Raw genomic sequence first — 18,298 nt, 5'->3', positions numbered from 1 at the left:
CTTAAACAGCACCTTCCAAACCCACGACCTCTACCACCTCGAAGGACAAGAGCAGCAGATGCAAGATGCAAGTTCCCCTCCAAGTCACACACCATCCTGACTTGGAACTATATCGCCGTTCCTTCACTGTCGCTGGGTCAAAATCCTGGAATGCCCTTCCTAACAGCACTGTGGATGTACCTACCTCACATGGACTTCAGCGGTTCAAGAAGGCAGCTCACCACCACCTTCTCGAGGGCAATTAGGGATGGGCAATAAATGCTGGCATAGCCGACGCCCACATCCCATGAATGATTAAAAAAGTACTCCAGATGTGGTCTCACCAATGCCCTGTATAACTAAAGCATAACGTTTGTATTCAATTGCCCTCGCAATAAACGATAACAGTCTATTAGTTTTCTTAATTCCTTGCTGTACCTGCATACTAACCTTTTGCGATTCATGCACTAGGACACCCAGATCCCTCTGCATCTCAGAGCTCTGCAACCTCTCACCATTTAGCTAATATGCTTCTTTAATTCTTCCTGCCAAAATGGGCAATTTCCCACTTTCCCACATTATACTCCATTTGCCAGGTCTTTGCCCACTCACTTAACCTATCTATACCCTTTGTAGCCTCCTTATGTCCTCTTCACATGTTACTTTCCTACCTATTTTTGTGTCATCAGTAAATTAAACAACCATACCCACAGTCCCTTCATCCAAGTCATGTATATAAACTGTAAATAGTTGGGACCCCATAACTGATCCCTGCCACACACCACTTGTTACATCTTGCCACCAGAAGACGACCCATTCATGCCTTCTGTTTCCTGTTAGCTAGCCAATCTTGTACCAATGCCAATAAGTTGCCCCCTACACCATTAGCTTTCATTTTCTGCAATAACCTTTGATGTGGCACCTTATCAAATGCTTTCTGGAAATCTAGGTACAGTACATCCACTGGTCCCCCTTCATCCACAGCACGTTACTTCTTCAAAGAATGCCAATAAAGTGGATAAACATGATTTCCCTTTCACAAAAGCATGTCGACTCTGTCTGATTACCTTGAATTTTTCTAAATGCCCTGCTAGAATGTCTTTAATAATAGCTGCAACATTTTCCCCAAGATAGATGTTAAGCTAACTGGCCTGTAGTTTCCTGCTTTCTCTCTCCCTTCCATTTTAGATAAAAGGAGTTACATTCACTATTTTCCAATCTAATGGAACCTATACCAATTCTAGGGAATTTTAGAAAATTAAAACCAACGCATCAACCATCTCACTAGCCACTTCTTTTTGGACCCGAGGATGAAATCCATCAGGACCTGGGGACTTGTCAGCCCGCAGCTCCAACAATTTGCTCAGTACCACTTACCTAGAGTCATAGAGTCAGAGTCATAGAGAGATACAGCACTGAAACAGGTCCTTCGGCCCACCGAGTCTGTGCTGACCATCAACCACCCATTTATACTAACCCTACATTAATACAATATTCCCTACCACATCCCCACCATTCTCCTACCACCTACCTACACTAGGGGAAATTTACAATGGCCAATTTACCTATCAACCTGTAAGTCTTTGGCTGTGGGAGGAAACCGGAGCACCCGACGGAAACCCATGCGTTCACAGGGAGAACTTGCAAACTCCGCACAGGCAGTACCCAGAACTGAACCCGGGTCGCTGGATCTGTGAGTCTGCGTTGCTAACCACTGCGCCTCCCACTCCTGGTGATTGTAATTTCTTCGAGCTCTTTTTTTCGTTCGGGGGGATGTGGGCATCGCTGGCTCGGCCAACATTTATTGCCCATGCCGAAGTGCCCTTGAAAAAGTGGTGGTGAGCTGCCTTCTTGAACCACTACAGTCCTCGGGGTGTAGGTACACCCACAGTGATGTTAGGGAGTTCCAGCATTTTGAGCCAGCGACAGAGAAGGAACGGCTATAGTTCTGAGTCAGAATGGTGCATGGCTTAGAGGGGAACTTGCAGGCGGTGGTGTTCCCGTGAAACTGGTAGCGGAGGTCGTGGGTTTGCAAGGTGCTGTCGATGCAGCAACTCACCAAAGCTGCTATGAGTCTTGTAGATGGTACACACTGCTGCCACGGTGTGTGGTAAATGGAGTGCTAATCAGGTGAGCTGCTTTACTTTGGATGGTATCAAGCTTGAGTATTCTTGGAGCTGCCCGCATCCAGGCGTGAAGAGTATTCCATCACACTTCTGAATTCTGCCTTTTAGATGGACAGGCATTGGGGAGATAGGTGGTGAGTTACTCAATGCAGAATTCCCAGCTTCTGACCTACTCTTGTAGCCACAGCTTTATGTGGCTTGTCCAGTTCAATTTCTGTTCAATGGTGATCTTCAGGATGTTGATGATGGGGGATTTAGCGATGGTAATTCCATTTACCCTCAAAAGGGAGATGGTTAGAATCTCTCTCATTTGAGATGGTCACTGCCTGGCACTTATGCGGCAAGTAATATTTGCGCCACACATCAGCCCAAGCCTGGATGTTGTCCTGATCTTGCTGCATCCGGACATGGGCTGCTTTAGTATCTGATTAGTCGCGAATGGTGCTGAACATTGTGCAATCAGCGAACATCCCCACTTCTGACCTTATGATTGAAGGAAGGTCATTGATGAATTAGCTGAAGATGGTTGAGCCTGGGACACCACCCTGACTAACTCCCGCAGTGTTGTCCTGGGACTGAGATGATTGACCTCCAACAATCACAACCATCTTCCTTTGTGCTAGTTATGACTCCAGCTACGACCAGCTGAGAGTTTTCCCCGATTCCCATTGACTCCAGTTTTGCTAGGGTTCCTTGATGCCATATTCGTTCCAATGCTGCCTTGATGTGTCAAGGGCAGTCACTCTCACCTCATCTCATTCTGTCAATGTTAGGACCAAGGCTGTAATGAGATCAGGAGCTCAGTGGCTCTGGCAGAACCCAAAGTGAGCATCAGTGAACATGTTACTGCTGACTAAGTGCCACTTGATAGCACTTTCGATGACACCTTCCCTCACTTTGCTGCTGATCGGGAGTAGACTGATAGGCGGTAATTGGCTGGGTTGGATGTGTCCTGCTTTGTGTGCACAGGGCATACCAGGGCAATTGCCAGTATTGTAGCTGTACTGGAACAGCTTGGTTAGGGACGTGGCTAGTTCTGGAGCACAATTCTTCAGTACTATTGCTGGAATGTTGTCAGGGTCCACAACCTTGCAGTATCCAGTGACTTCAGCCATTTCTTGATATCACTTGGAGTAAATCATATTGGCTGACGATTGGCATCTTATGATGCTGGGGACCTCAGGAGGAGGCCAAGATGGATCATCCACTCAGCACCTCTGGCTGAAGATGGATGCAAATTCTTCAGCCTTGTCTTTTGCAATGATAAGCTGGGCTCCGCCAGTGTTGAGGATGGGGATATTTGTGAAGCCTCCTCCTCCCATCAGTTGTTTAATTGACCATCATTCACGAGTGGACGTGGTAGGACTGCAGAGTTTAGATCGGATACGTTGGTTGCAGAATTGCATAGCTCTGTCTATTGCATATGTCATGAAAACCCACATGCCAAATGTGAAATATTAATTTCATTGGTTGGAACCTTACCTTAGACGTTTGCTGGAAATTCCTGCAAATAATTTCTTTAAAAAAAAAGAGTAACCTGCAGCCAAAATGGCCACAGAAATTTACATTTGAAACACCAAAGGATTAGACAGGAGACAACATGACTGATTCAACCTAACCAGAACAATGGGGCGCTCTCTGACTAAATTATCTGAAATGGCTGGGTCAACATGGTCATCAAGATCCATCGACACCCACTGACTTTGAAAGAGCCAATCCCCTCCAAGTGTGACTGAACAGCTTGAGTTGTGGCGCCTTGAATCTCAGAATTTTCCAGAAGGGTCTCATTAGCTCAAAAAGATGTTGGTAATGCCATGCGACTGCTGTGTAACGCTGAAGAGGAAAGGCTTTGTCAGTCAGAAAGGACTGAGAAGCCAACAAGGAGACAGCTCTCTCTCTCTCTCTCAGTACAGATCCAGAGAAGCCACAGCTGCAATTGATAAAGCCAAGTCTACAGATCACCACAACCAACGAGGGGACAAGGGTCAAAACCCCCTCTTCTGCCTTCTGAAGCCCTGAGAAGCAAGCCTGAACCATGCACGTGGCCCGGCGAGGACTTCAGGACTACAATTTCAATTAAGGACTCAGGGACTGAAACTGTATTTACATCCTACTTATTACAGACCACACAACTTGGTTTTTCCCTCTGTAATCTATTTGTGTGTGTGCAACTCTTGAGAATCTATGCGTGGATGCATAGCATATTTTAGTAAATTTCACCAGTTTAAGAGTGCTAAGGATAACAACCATATATCTTTCTTGTTTAAATTCACGAAAACCTGTCTGATTGGCTCATTTACAATTAAATTAGAGTAACAGGAGCAAGCACCCACTGAGGTGTTAAGTTCAATCACTGTGTTAAAAAAGGATTAACCCAATTGTGGTCAAGCCAGAGAAGGGGCAAAAGAGGAGTCAGAGACCCCATTCCTCACCTGGTTGTAACACATGCTGCTTCCGCTGTTTGGCATGGACGTAATCCTGTGTTGTAGCTTCACCAGGCTGACACCTCATTTTTAGTTATGCCTGTTGCTGCTTCTGGCATGCCCTCCTGCACTCTTTATGGTAATGGTAGAGTGGGGGATATGCTGGGCCATGAGGTTACAGACTGTGGTTGAAAACAATTCTGCTGCTGCTGATGGTCCACAGGACCTCATGGATGCCCAGTTCTGCATTGCTAGATCTATTCGGAATCTATCCCATTTAACACAATGGTAGTGTCACACAACACAATGGTGAGTATCCTCAGTGTGAAGACAGGACTTAGTCTCCACAAGGACTGTGCAGTGGTCACTCCTACTAATACTGTCACGGACAGATGCATCTGTGATAGGCAGATTGGTGAGGCCAAGGTCAAGTAAGTTGTTCCCTCTTGTTGGTTTCCTCACCACTTGCTGCAGACCCAGAGCAGAGAGACCAAGAAACTTAGTTATATGGAGGATAATGAGCTCCTGCCTTGGACTTCAATTTGGAATTACTTATTGATTTTTTTGCTCTTTCAATGGTCCCTCCTCCCTGAAGGAATTTCTGATGACAATGGTAGGACTCTGCCAGCTCAGTCAGTAATGGCGCTACCGAGCCGCTCTTGGTGAAGAGCGAGTCCCCCACCCAGAGAAGATTCTGTGCCCTTGCTACCTTCAGTGCTTCTTCTAATTGGTATTCAACATGGAGAAGCACTGATTCATCAGCTGAGGGGGAGGTTGGGGCGGGGGGGGGCGGTGGTTGGTAGGTGGTAATCAGCAAGAGGTTTCCTTGCCAATGTTCGACTTGGATGCCATGAGACTTCATGGCATCCGAGTCAATGTTGAGGGCTCCCAGGGAAACTCCCTCCCACTGTGCCGCCACCTCTGGTGGGTCTGTCCTGCCGGTGGGACAGGACTTACCCAGGGATGGTAAAGGTGGCGCCTGGGACATGGTCAGGTATGATTCGGTGCTGCTTGACTAATCTGGGGACAGCTCTCCCAACTTTGGCACAAGCCCCCAGATGTTAGTAAGGAGGACTTTACAGGGTCAACAGGGCTGAGTTTGCAGTTGTCGTTTCCGGTGCCTAGGTCAATGCCGGGTTGTGCCTCCGGTTTCATTCCTTATGGACTTTGTAGTGGTTTGATACAACTGAATGGCATGCTAAGCCATTTCAGAGGGCATGTAAGAGTCAACCACATTGCTGTGGGTCTGGAGTCACATGTAGGCCAGACCAGGTAAGGATGGCAGATTTACTTCCCTAAAGGACATTAATGAACCAGATGGATTTTTACAACAATCGACAATGAACAAAAGAAGAACAAAGAAAATTACAGCACAGGAACAGGCCCTTCGGCCCTCCAAGCCTGCGCCAATCCAGATCCTCTATCTAAACATGTCGCCTATTTTCTTAGGGTCTGTATCTGGTTTCATGATCACCACTGGTGACGCTTTTTTTAAAAATTCCTGATATATTAATTGAATTCAAATTCCATCATCTGCCGTGGCGAGATTCAAACCCATGGGGTGAATTTTTTCAGCTCCTTGACGGAGTGGGTTGTGGCAGGCGGGGGCCCATAAAATGCTAGCGGGAGCAGTCCGTCATGACCCACAATGCCAAGAAGGCCCTGCCAGATATTAGCGGCGGCTGCGAGGCCTCGGTGCGGCCGCCCACCGCCAAGCAGCGGGGCCTTCATTAAAATATTGAAATTAGCTAAATTAAAATGCAAATGAATTTACCTGCCACTGGGCCATGCCGATTTTACAGCCAACTGGCTACAACTCATGCACCTTCGGAACTCCATTCGGGGTGGTGGGGGGGGGAAAAAAGAGGGAGTTCGGAATTTCAACAAGTGGATTTTTGGAGGGTGATAGGTCAATTTGCGTGTTGAGGACTCAGTGGGGGGTGGGAGAGGAGATGCAATGTTGAAACAAACATTTATTGAATATTTTCATCATTCTGGCGCCTGTTAATATACAAGTCTATCCTGAAGGACATGAAGCCCTTTAAAAATGGCACCGGCGCAGTGGCGCCAGTCGCCATTGCCGGGGACGCGGCAGCCACCCCCTCTACATCATTGGGGGCGGCCACTTTTATTAATTGAACTCAAATTCCACCATCTGCCACAGTAGGATTTGAATCCCACCACTCTCCATTTAAATGAGCCCCCACGCGTAATATCGCACAGGCTATGCAGTGGCACTTCCTTGTCAGAAGGCCGCTGACTTCACAGCGCGCCGATAAAATTCAGCCATGATAATGTCCCCAGAGCATTAGCCTGGGGCTCTGGGTTACCAGACTAGTGACATTTTCACTCCGCTACCACCTCCCCGAATTGAGTTCCTCCCTCCCTTCCATTTCCTGATTTACAGCTTATTCTGGGACGTTAATTGTATCCTCTATAGTGATGAATGATGCAAAATATCTATTCAATTCATCTGCCATCTCCTTATTTTCCATTATTAATTCCCCAGACTCACTTTCTCCTGGACCAATGCTCATTTTGTTAACTTTTTTTTTCCCCCAATATGTATAGCAACTCTTACTATCTCTTTTTATATTTCTAGCTAGCTTTCTCTGGTACTCAAATTTTTCCTTCCTTATTAATTTTTTAGTCATTCTTTGCTGCTCTTTATACTCTGTCCAGTCGTCTGACCTGCCACCCACCTTTGCACAATTATATGCTTCAATTTTGATACTATCTTCAACTTTTTTAGTTAACCACGGATAATGGGTCCTCCCCTTGGAATTTTTCTTTGGCGTTGGAATGTATCTATTGTGTGTATTCTGAAATGTCCCCTTAAATGTCCACCACTGCATCTCTATTGACCTATCCCTTAACCTACTTTGCCAGTTCACTTTAGCTAGCTCGGCTTTCATGCCCTCATAATTGCCCTTATTTAAGTTTAAAATACTAGTCTTGGACCCATTCTTCTCTCCCTCAAACTGAATGAAAAAAAAAATCAATCATATTATGATTGCTGCTACCTGGGAGGCGCCTTCACTATCAGGTCATCAATTAATCCTATCTCGTTACACAATACCATGTCTAGTATAGCCTGCTCTCTGGTTGGCTCTAGAACGTGCTGTTCTCAGAAACTATCCCGAAAACATTCTATGAACTCCTCATCCAGGCTACCTTTGCCCATCCAATTTGTATTTGATGATAGATATTTTGGCACAGCAGATTATACATAAGTTTACCGTGTGCATATAAACTAGACCCAACAGGAATTAGAGTTGCTCACATTGAAGAGAGCAGTCAGCTAACACTTCATTGTCCTTCACTTTGTGCAGGTCAGTGCTGAAAGGGTGCTCTTGTGCCTGTAGGGTACAGTTTGCACACAATAACATACAATGTTGAACTCAGTCTAAAATCTGTATTTTGGTTCGGGCTATGAGACTGATTTTGAAATATCCTAACAGTGCCCGTAGATCCAATTAGAACTGGATTTTGTGCCCACTCTATCAAGTTAGTGCATTGGACATTGCTCAGTTATAAAGTTGCCAGAGAAAGGCAAGCGCATTTACCCCATTTCATAATGAAACAGCACTGCACAAGATTTTCCTTAGCTTGGTATAACATGCCAAGGCTTTAACGTGGCACCAGTTGCTAAAGGCATTAATTGAAATCTACGTATAACCAGGCATAACATTTCAAACATGTGGACTATTTACTGGTGCGCTACATCTTAAGGCTGGCCACAAGCAGAACAGTGAACTCTAACTCAAGGGCGGCACAGTGGCGCAGTGGTTAGCTCCGCAGCCTCACAGCTCCAGCGACCCGGGTTCAATTCCGGGTACTGCCTGTGTGGAGTTTGCAAGTTCTCCCTGTGTCTGCGTGGGTTTTCTCCGGGTGCTCCGGTTTCCTCCCACAAGCCAAAAGACTTGCAGGTTGATAGGTAAATTGGCCATTATAAATTGTCACTAGTATAGGTAGGTGGTAGGGAAATATAGGGATGGTAGATATAGGTGGGGATGTTTGGTAGGAATATGGGATTAGTGTAGGATTAGTATAAATGGGTGGTTGATGTTCAGCACAGACTCGGTGGGCCGAAGGGCCTGTTTCAGTGCTGTATCTCTAATCTAATCTAACAGTGAAATCTTGATACATCACACATCAACAAATTGACTATCTCGTTTATCCAAGTTTTAAGCTTGACCTTGAAATTCTATTCAACTTTACTTTAATATGTCAAAGCAATTTTACATGTCTACTCAGCCACAAACAGTGGTTGGGAAGCACATTGGGATCCCCACCCCCACCCTTGTGATTGGCATTATGTGAATGCAAGTTACTTCTTTCTTGATGTTGCACTGTAACAGCAAAATATCAAAAGAACATGCACAGCTTCAGTCAAAATTTGACCCCAACTCTAACCATCTCAATGTTCCTTTGAGAGATACAGTTCAGTTTCAACCATCATGTTATCAAGCTGACTAACAGCTCCATACACTTCACAAGATACACCACTTAAATATTAGTAAAAAGATCAACTCAACCCCTGCAAAAATGTTCAAGGCTGTACATTCTTGATAATATTCAAGATGCACATTTCACATTAAAGTTTTATACCAGCAATCTACTAGATTAGGTTGGATTAATCAAATTCCGTTTGACTATATTGTACATTGGTACCCACCTCCAAACTACTCTCTTTCCCCTGCCACCATCATCCACAAAAAGCAAAGTTCAACTGTGCTCACATCTTTCATTTTAATGGATTCAGCACTTCCAGCTATTAACCCCATTCCACTTTCATGTTTGCAGCTGAAGTAACAAACGGTGATAACAAACAGAAAGTTGGGGTCCAAATCATGCACAAGTGATTGAATCACAATTAAGCTGGATTCAGTTCACTGTGATTATAATTTAGGATTTTTTTTTGAGCTACCTTCTCAATCTTTTCCGTAAGAATAACATTCCCGTGACATTCTGGGTGCTGTACTTTTTCTATACGGTCTTTGGAAAAGTACAAATAATCACGTTTATCACATTTCCTGTTTTTACACAAGCAAATTCTATTCAAGATCACTGATGTTAATACACAGACCAAAGATTTGCAGGCAAAGGCAACAAATATCTTGATGTACACAAATAGGAATATGTAACGTAATAATCATAAATTATCTAAAAATACAAGAAAACCTATAACAACTCAAGTTTGCATTATTTAGCACGCGAATTCAAAAACTACCATTTAGTCAAGTCTGGAGGTAAAAAGGCACGGACAAGGGTTTCAGCAGCCGATAAGCTTAGGCAGTGCCGAATCAGGCGATGTTACAGAGCTGGAGGTAGGTGGCCTTAGTGATGGCGCAGATATGTGGTTGAAGCGCATCTCAGGGCCAAATAATGACACCAAGGTTGCAAATAGTCTGGTTCAGCCCCAGATGGCTGCCAGGGAGAGGGATGAGTGTGTAGCTAGGGAACAGACATTGGCTTCAGTCTTCCCAAAATTTAGTTGGAGGAAATTTCTGCTTGAGTCCTGTATGTCAGATAAGCAGTCTGACAATTTACTAACAGTGGAGGAATCAATAGAGCTTGTAGTAAGGCAGAGCTGGGTGTTGTCAGTGTACATGTGGAAACAAATGCTGTGTTTTCGCATGATGTCGCCGAGGGGCAGAATGTAGATGAGGAAAAGGAGGGAGCCAAGGATAGATCCTTGAGGGTGCTATTGCAGGCAATTCTCTAGGTACAATTAGATCAATAAGATTAGAACCAGGTGAATGCTGGGTGACAGTAGAGTGGCTTTGGAGGATGGTGTTAGCAATGGTGTCAAAGGCTGGAGACAGGTCGAGAAAGACGAGGAGAGTTCATTTACCACTGTCAATAGGATGTCATTTATGACTTTGCCAAGGACCATTCCAAAACAGTGGTATGGAGGGATTCAAACATGGAATCCCGGAAAAGATGGGCATAAATTTGGAGAGAAAAGGAAGGTATTTGCAAGACAGAGGAGTCAAGGGTTTTTTTTTTTTTTGAGGAGAGGGTGATTACAGAAGATTTTTTTTTTTAAAAAAAAGAGAGTGGGGTAATACCTGAGGAGAGAGAACTGTTAACAGTATCAGCCAATGTTGGAGCCAGGTACGGAAATTGGGTTGTCAGCAGTTTAGTGGCAATATGGTCGAGGGAGCAGAAGTTGAGGGTCATGGACAAGATGAGCTCAGAGCACACAGAGAGGTAGCAGAGAAACTGGAAAATAAAAACAGCTGGGAGTACAGGAGGTTTGGCCCTGTGGGAAGGGAGGGAAGCAGTAGAGGCAACAGATCAGATGGTCTCAATCTTAGTGGCAAACAAGTCCATGAGCTCCTCACAGTTGTTGGAGGTGAGGGGGAGGAGACAATGGAGAGGGGTTTACGATGACAGTTTGCAGTGAAGAAATGAAGCCGGGGTTATCTTTGCTTTCCACGATAATCCTGGAATAGCGAGCAGTTTTAAACAGACAAAAGTAGGACCCAATCATGCTTTATGCAGTCCAGCCAGGTCTGGAAGTGAATGACTAAACCAGTTGGAACAACTCTAAGTGAGTCATGTAAGTTAAACAGAAGAACCAACTGATCAAATTCCATGAAAGGTCACAAACCCGAAACGTTAACTCTGCTTCTCTCTTCACAGATGCTGCCTGACCTGCTGAGTATTTCCAGCACTTAGTTTTTATCTCAACCATGCAGTGTCAACTCACAATTTTCCATGTACTTGCAGTGCCCAATCTATATTAAATGTGAACGATTATTAACAAGCAATAAATAATGCAAGAAAAAAAATCATGTCTGGATGTAACAGGATATTACTATGAGGTAGGGGAAAACTTGTTCAACACTGCTCAGTGAGGTATTCTGGAAAATAAAATTTATCTCCTAGTCTGCAGGATAGACATCAACTAACTCCAAGGACCAAACAGCACCACTGATATCCAGACATGCGCCATTGTTCAAAAGCTCAATCAGTCCAATTGGGCACAAAGGTTTCGAATACCACTGTATTGTATCCACCAGCTTAGATCTCTCCAGATTGGCATCCATTAGGTTTCAGCACATCAAAATGCATGAATCCCAGTGAAACTGCTCCTTGATAATCTTAATTGATGACATCGAAACACAAAAAGATTTATGGCGCAGAAGGCGGCCAGTCGACCCGTCATGTTCATGCCGACTGAAAAAACAAGTTCCCAGTTTAAACCCACCTCCCAGCTCTTGGTTCGTAGCCAAGGTTACAGCACCTTAAGTGCATACTTGTGTTTTTTTTCCAAATGTGACCAGGGTTTTTGCCTCTACCACCCTTTCAGTGCCTTCCAGACCCCCACCACCCTCTGCATGAAAAACTTGACTCCTCTATTCCCCTCTAATCCTTCTACCTAGTCCTTTAAATCTATTCCCCCGGTTATTGATTTTTTATTCTTTCATGGAATGTGGGCCTTGCTGGCAATCCAGCATTTCTTGCCCTTGCTAGGCCATTTCAGAGGGCAGTTAACAGTCAACCACATTGCTGTGGATCTGGAGTCACATGTAGGCCAGACCAGGATGGCAGATTTCCTTCCCTAAAAGGATATTAGTGACCCAGATGGGTTTTTACAAACCATGATATTTCATGGCACCATTGCAGAGACTAGCTTTCAATTCCAGATTTTTATTAATTAATTGAATTGAAATTCTACCAGCTGCTGCGGTGGGATTTGAACCCATGTCCCCAGATCAGCCTGGGCCTCTGGATTACTCATCCAGTGCCATTACCACGATGCCGTCGTCTCCGCCAACAGAAATAGGTCCTTCCTATCCAACTTATTTAGGCTTCAATTTTATGCACCTCAATTAAAGATTTCCTTAGCCTCCTCTGCTCCAAAAAAACACCAGCCTATTCAATCCTTCCTCATAACTAAAATGTTCTATTCCTGCCAACATTCTTGAAAATCTTTTCGGTAGCCTCTCTGACGTGATCATGTCCTTCTGCAATGCAGTGACCAGAATTGTACACACAGTACTCCAGCTTCGGTCTAACTAGCATTTTTTTTTTTATAAACATATACACACAATTCTAGCATAACCTCCCTGCTCTTTCCTTTATTGGCTGAAGCCTGAGTGTAAGTATCTATGCCTTCTTAACCACCTTATCTATCTCTCCTGCTCCTTTAAGCAATCTGTGGACATGCACTCCAAGAGTTCCTCAACAAGTTTCATAACCCTACCATCTATTGCCTCGTTTGTCCTCCCCAAATGAATTACCTCAAATTTCTCCAGATTGAACTCCATTTGCCACTTTTCTCCCCATCTGACCAGTCCATTGCAATCTTTCTGCAGTCTACAGCTTTCTTCCTATCAACCACACAGCCAATTTGGATACCATGTGCAAATTTCTTACTCATGCGCCTTGCGTTTAAGTTTGAATCATTGATAGTAACTACAAAGAAGAAAGGACCCAGTTCGGAGTCCTGCAGAACCTCAGCCTTCCAGTCACAATAACACACAATGACATTTGCTTCCTGCCTCTGAGTTCATTTTAGATCCAATTTCACTTGGCTCCCATGAGCTTTTAATTTACTCATCAGTCTACCATGCAGAACCTCGTCAAAAGCCTTGCTAAAATGGATGTACCCTACATAAAACACGCTACTTTCATCAACTCTCCTTGTTACCTCCTCAAAAAATTCAATCCAGTTAGTCAGACTTCATCATCCCTTCACAAATCTATCCTGGCTGTCCTTGATTAAGTCATAGCTCTCTAAATGGCAACTTATACTGTCTCCCAGAAGTTTTTTCCAATCATTTACCCACCACCAAGGTTAGGCTGACTGGCCTTACTCAGGCAATCCCTTTCTCCCTTTTTAAACAGCAGAACGGTAGAAGTCCTCCAGCACCATGCCTGTAGCTAAAGAGGATTGGAAAAAGGTCAGAGATTTCGTGACTTCGTCCCTTGCCTCCAGGCATGGTGATTTATCTCCTTTCAAGGATGCTAAACATCTTAATATTTCCTCCCTCACTATGTTTATCTCATGCAATAGCTCACACTCCTCCTCCTTAACTACAATGTCTGCTTCAACCCTCTCTTTTGTGAAAATAGATGCAAAGTATTCATTAATAACCATGCCCACATTTTGCACCTCTACACAAGTTAACCTTTTGGTCTCTAATTGGCCCTACGCTTTCCTTAGTTATCACCATGCTCTTTACATATTTTTCTAAACATCAGTAGAATGGCTATCAACAGTTTGGAGACTTAAAAAAAAAATGCAACAGAAGAGAAGCAAATCTCTTGTCTCCATGCACAGGAACTTTGTCAGAATATCGTGCTTAGAGTGTGGGGAATCAAAATGACTTCATATTGAAACTATTTCCCCACCCATATAAATACATCCCTTAAAACAATTACTGATAAATATTAAAATAAAATCCCTGCAGGTTACACTGAAACTTTATCTGGACATCTTGACTACTGTAAACTAAAGGTTAACATTTTGTCTTGTAACCATCACAAATGCTTATGCACATGACTGGAAAAAAAATCTAATGGTCAAATAGGAATTACTATGGATCCACTCACTACAGCAGCTGAAGAACAGTAATAATTACTGACTTACCAGTTTAATTGCCACATATTCATTTGTGTACAAGTTTTTACCTTGAAGAAAAAAAGAAAAACAATTAGACTTGCTTAATATTGTGTTGGTGTTTTGACAGTGCAGTATTTTGATACAATTATTTTGCCAATCAAAAACTTTGCATTCTTTAATATTGTTGCCAAAACACTACAACCATTTTAAAAGGATACCAACGAAATAATCCTAAATTAGTGCATTTATGAAATACTGAATAACATATTGCTAGAAAACCCAATAGGCTACGTGAATGAGTTCTGCAAAACTACTTAACCAGTATAATCACACTGAATGGATGGAGAGGGTGATTGTAGAACCTCCAGTGAAACCAACAGTAAAATTAAACTTCAACTTCTGTGTCGCCCCTCTAGGTTCATCCTCTAGAGAAAGAAAGGCCACCATAAAATGATTCTACAATGCTCTTATGAGCATAGTCAACTAAGATCAGAAGGCACACCTCCCCAAGGAGCAGAGATGGGGGAAGGATAAGAGATAATGGAAGACAGAGAAAGTATGTGGGAGAAAAAAAAAGTGAGGCAGAGCAAGAAGGGATGGGGGGGGGGGGGGGGGAAAGGGAGAGAGGGGGAGAGAAAAGCAGGCACAAAACAAAAAAAAAAGTTGGAAAGAAAGACAAATAGAGAGAGAAAAAAATATATACTTCAAAAAAAAAGTGTTCATAAATATCATTAGTGATCAACTGGTATTTCTTTAATGTGCAATCCCATAATCATTGGTTACTTCAATCTGTGACTCACCAACTCCCATTCCCCCATCACCCCTGTGCTCACTAACCTACATTGGCTCCCGGTTGAGCAACGTCTCATTTTTAAAATTCTCACCTTGTTTTCAAGTTCCTCCATGCCTTGCTGCTCCCCATCTCTCATCGCCTTCAGCCCCATAACCCTCAGATATCAAAACTCAACTAATTCTGGCTTCTTGCGCATCACTGATTTAATTGCTTCACCATTGGTGACTGTGCCTTCAGCTGCCAAGGTCCTAAGCTCTGGAATTTCCTCCCTAAATCTCCCTGTCTGTCTCTGCTGTAAGATGCTTGCTAAAATCTATCTCTGACCAAGCTTTTGGCCATCTGCCCCAATGTCACCTTATGTGGCTTGGTGTCTAATCTTACTTTACAACATTTCCGTGAAGTGGAGTGTGGCAATCAGGTGCAGATGGGAAAGGCGATTTTAAAATAGAGTAGCCGATATTGTACATAAAGAACATCAACTTCCAAGGAGAACAAGTGAACTGAATCTAAAAATGCAACGGGCAGTTAAGCATCATTCCTACAAGGTGACTGTTTAGAGCACCAGATGTTGGCTTCAGCAAATACATCACGGAAAGTGTCACCAAACTCACATTGCTTGAGCTAAAAACATCACAACTTGTGAAGGAGACGGAGGCAAACAAACACATCAGTGAGCTAGTGATATTTTTGGGTAAGAGTTTGAAAGGGTATTCACACTCACGAAAGACGGAATAGGGGGTGGTGGAGAAGGAAAGATGGGTAACTATAGAAGCAGAGAGGAAAAGCAAGAAGGAAAGCTGAAAATAGGGTTGTGCTCTCGAACGGATGCGAAGCTCCAGCTTCCTTTGCGGACAAAGATGATTCTGGGCAGGGCCATCAACAAATATTAACACCAGCAAAGTCAAGGGGGAATACATTAACGACAGTTAGAAGTTCAGTTGCAATGGGGTTCAATAGTTAAAGAGGCTGATAAAACATTTTGCAGTTCAGACCAACAGTCCCAGAAGCTTTGTTGTCTTGAGAGTAAGGGATGCATCATGTCAGCTAGTAAAAATTTTGTAGGAAAGGAAATCAATGACTCATCAATTCCTGAGCCATGTGCCAGAAAAAACGGACAGGTGGATCATGAAAATCAATGCATAGTTAGGAAGAGAGACTCCACTTCATTCAAAAATGGTAGTCGTTCTGGGAAAAATGGGAGCTACACTGTGAGAATGGGCTACATACGAACATGATGGTGTTAACGTCTTAGCATAACAATTAAATAGGAAGTGATTTAGTATTTAAACTGGGAGGGAAAGACAGGGGATTGGGAAAATTAGAACAATCAGGATCAGCTCATTCTGAAGAGATTAAAAGGATAAAATGATAATTTAGTGAGAGAGATGTAGAGTAGAATGAAATCAGACAGACTACTTATAAACAAACAGTGAAAGATGGAAGGCAAAGCGCCAAAGAGTCATTTATATCACAAGAGGTGGCCACACGGCCCATCAAGTCCATTCCGGCTCTCACAGAGCTATGCAGTCAGTCCCACTCCCCGGCTCGATCCCCGTATCTTTGCAAGTCTATTTTTCAGGTCGCCATCCAACTTCCTCTTGAAGTCATTGATTGTCTCCGCTTCCACCACTTGTGTGCAGCGAGTTGCAGGTCGTTATCACCCACTGCATAAAAAAGTGCTTCCTCATATTCCGCTGCATCTTTTGCCCAAAACTTTCAACGTGTCCCCTACTCCTTGTACCATTTGTTAATGGCAACAGTTTTTCCTTGCCTAACTTATCTAAGCCTGTCATAATTCTGTACAGTAATCTTAAATCTCCCCTCAACCACCTTCGTTCTAAGAAGAACAAACACAGCTTTTGCAACCTATCCTTATAACGAAGATCTCCCATCTTTGGAACCATTCTGGCAAATCTCCTCTGTACCCTCTCGAGGATCCTCACATCCTTCCTGAAGTGTTGTGACTAGAACTTGACTCAAAATTCTAGTTGAGGCTTAACCAGAGCTTTATACAAGGTTCAGCATAACTTCTCTACTTAGTACTCAATGCCTCGATTTATCAAGCTCACGATCCCATTTGCTTTGCTAACCACTCTCTCAATATGTCCTGTCATGTTCAATGATCTATGCACTTGAACCCCCTGGTCCATCTGCCCCTGCACACTCTGAACTGTGCCAGTCCATATTGCCAGTCCCTATCCCTTCAGACACAATGCATCACCTCACACTTCTCTGTATTATATTTCATTTGCCACTCGTCCACCCATTCTGCTAGCCGATGTCCTGTTGCAGGCAGTTCACATCCTCACTGTTTGCCACACCTCCAAGTTTGGAATCAACAACAAGCTTTGAGATTCTTTTCCATATTCCAAGATCCAAGTCATTTTTGTACAGCAGAAAAAGCAAATGATCCCAGCACTGACATTTGAGGAGTACCACTGTCTACCATCCTCCAGTCTGAAAAACAACCATTTACTACAACTCCGTTTTCTGTCCTTAAGCCAATTTTTTATCCAATTGGACACTGATGCACCTATTCCATGAGCCTCAATTTAGTTAACCAGCCTTGTATGTCATACCTTATCATATACATTCTTAAAATCCATATCGACAGACAATGTCCACTGCATCCCCTTCATCAACCTTCTTTGTTACTGCATCCAAAAACTCAGTTAGATTAGTCAAGCTTGATCTGTTTTTCACAGATCCATGCTGGCTACCCTTAATAAACTTGAACTTCTCTATTTGTTCATTGATATTTTCGCTGATTATTGTTTCTAAAACCTCACCCACCACTGATGTTAAACTAACTGGCACCCTTTGTTGAATAAGGGGGTCACGTTTACTACTCTTCAATCCTCTGGCATCTCATCTCCCCCATATCCAGGGAAAATTGGAAAATTATGGCAAGCCCTTCCACTATCGCCATCCCCACTTCCTTTAGCAACCTAGGATGCAAGCCATCCAGACCAGGTGGCTCAACTACCCCAAGCATATCCAGCCTTTTTAGTACCCGCCCCCTCAATTTTTATTCTATTGATTGCCTCTACTCTCTCTGCTTATACTCTTATTTTGTCAGTCTCCATTTCCTGAGTGAATGCTGATACAAAGTATTCAAATATATCAGCCTTGCCCTGCACCTCTAAGCATACTTACCCTCTTGGCCCCTGTTAGCCCCACTCCTCCTCTTACAAGAAGAACAGTACAGCACAGGAACAGGCCATTCGGCCCTCCAAGGCTGCACCGATCTTGATGCCTGCCTAAACTAACACCTTCTGCACTTCCGGGGCCGATATCCCTCTATTCCCTTCCTATTCATGGATTTGTCAAGATGTCTCTTAAAGGTCACTATAGTATCTGCTTCCACCACCTCCCCTGGCAGCAAGTTCCAGGCACT

The 18,298-nt window shown here is 43.6% G+C and overlaps 1 protein-coding gene across 7 annotated transcripts in view; it reads right to left on the bottom strand.

The window, feature by feature from the left end:
- The window catches only part of LOC137369166 (casein kinase I), a 258,600-nt gene that overhangs the window by 182,237 nt on the left and 58,065 nt on the right, over nucleotides 1-18,298 (bottom strand). For all 7 annotated transcript variants that reach the window (XM_068029924.1, XM_068029925.1, XM_068029923.1 and 4 more), the window contains one exon: nucleotides 14,136-14,176. In XM_068029924.1, the coding sequence (XP_067886025.1) occupies nucleotides 14,136-14,176 (41 nt within the window). The remainder of the gene's footprint in view (nucleotides 1-14,135; nucleotides 14,177-18,298) is intronic.

The sequence above is a fragment of the Heterodontus francisci genome, chromosome 4 (assembly GCF_036365525.1).
Source record: "Heterodontus francisci isolate sHetFra1 chromosome 4, sHetFra1.hap1, whole genome shotgun sequence".
Lineage (NCBI taxonomy): Eukaryota > Metazoa > Chordata > Chondrichthyes > Heterodontiformes > Heterodontidae > Heterodontus > Heterodontus francisci.
Note: the sequence above shows the minus strand (reverse complement) of the source record. Positions and strands in the feature narration are given on the sequence as shown.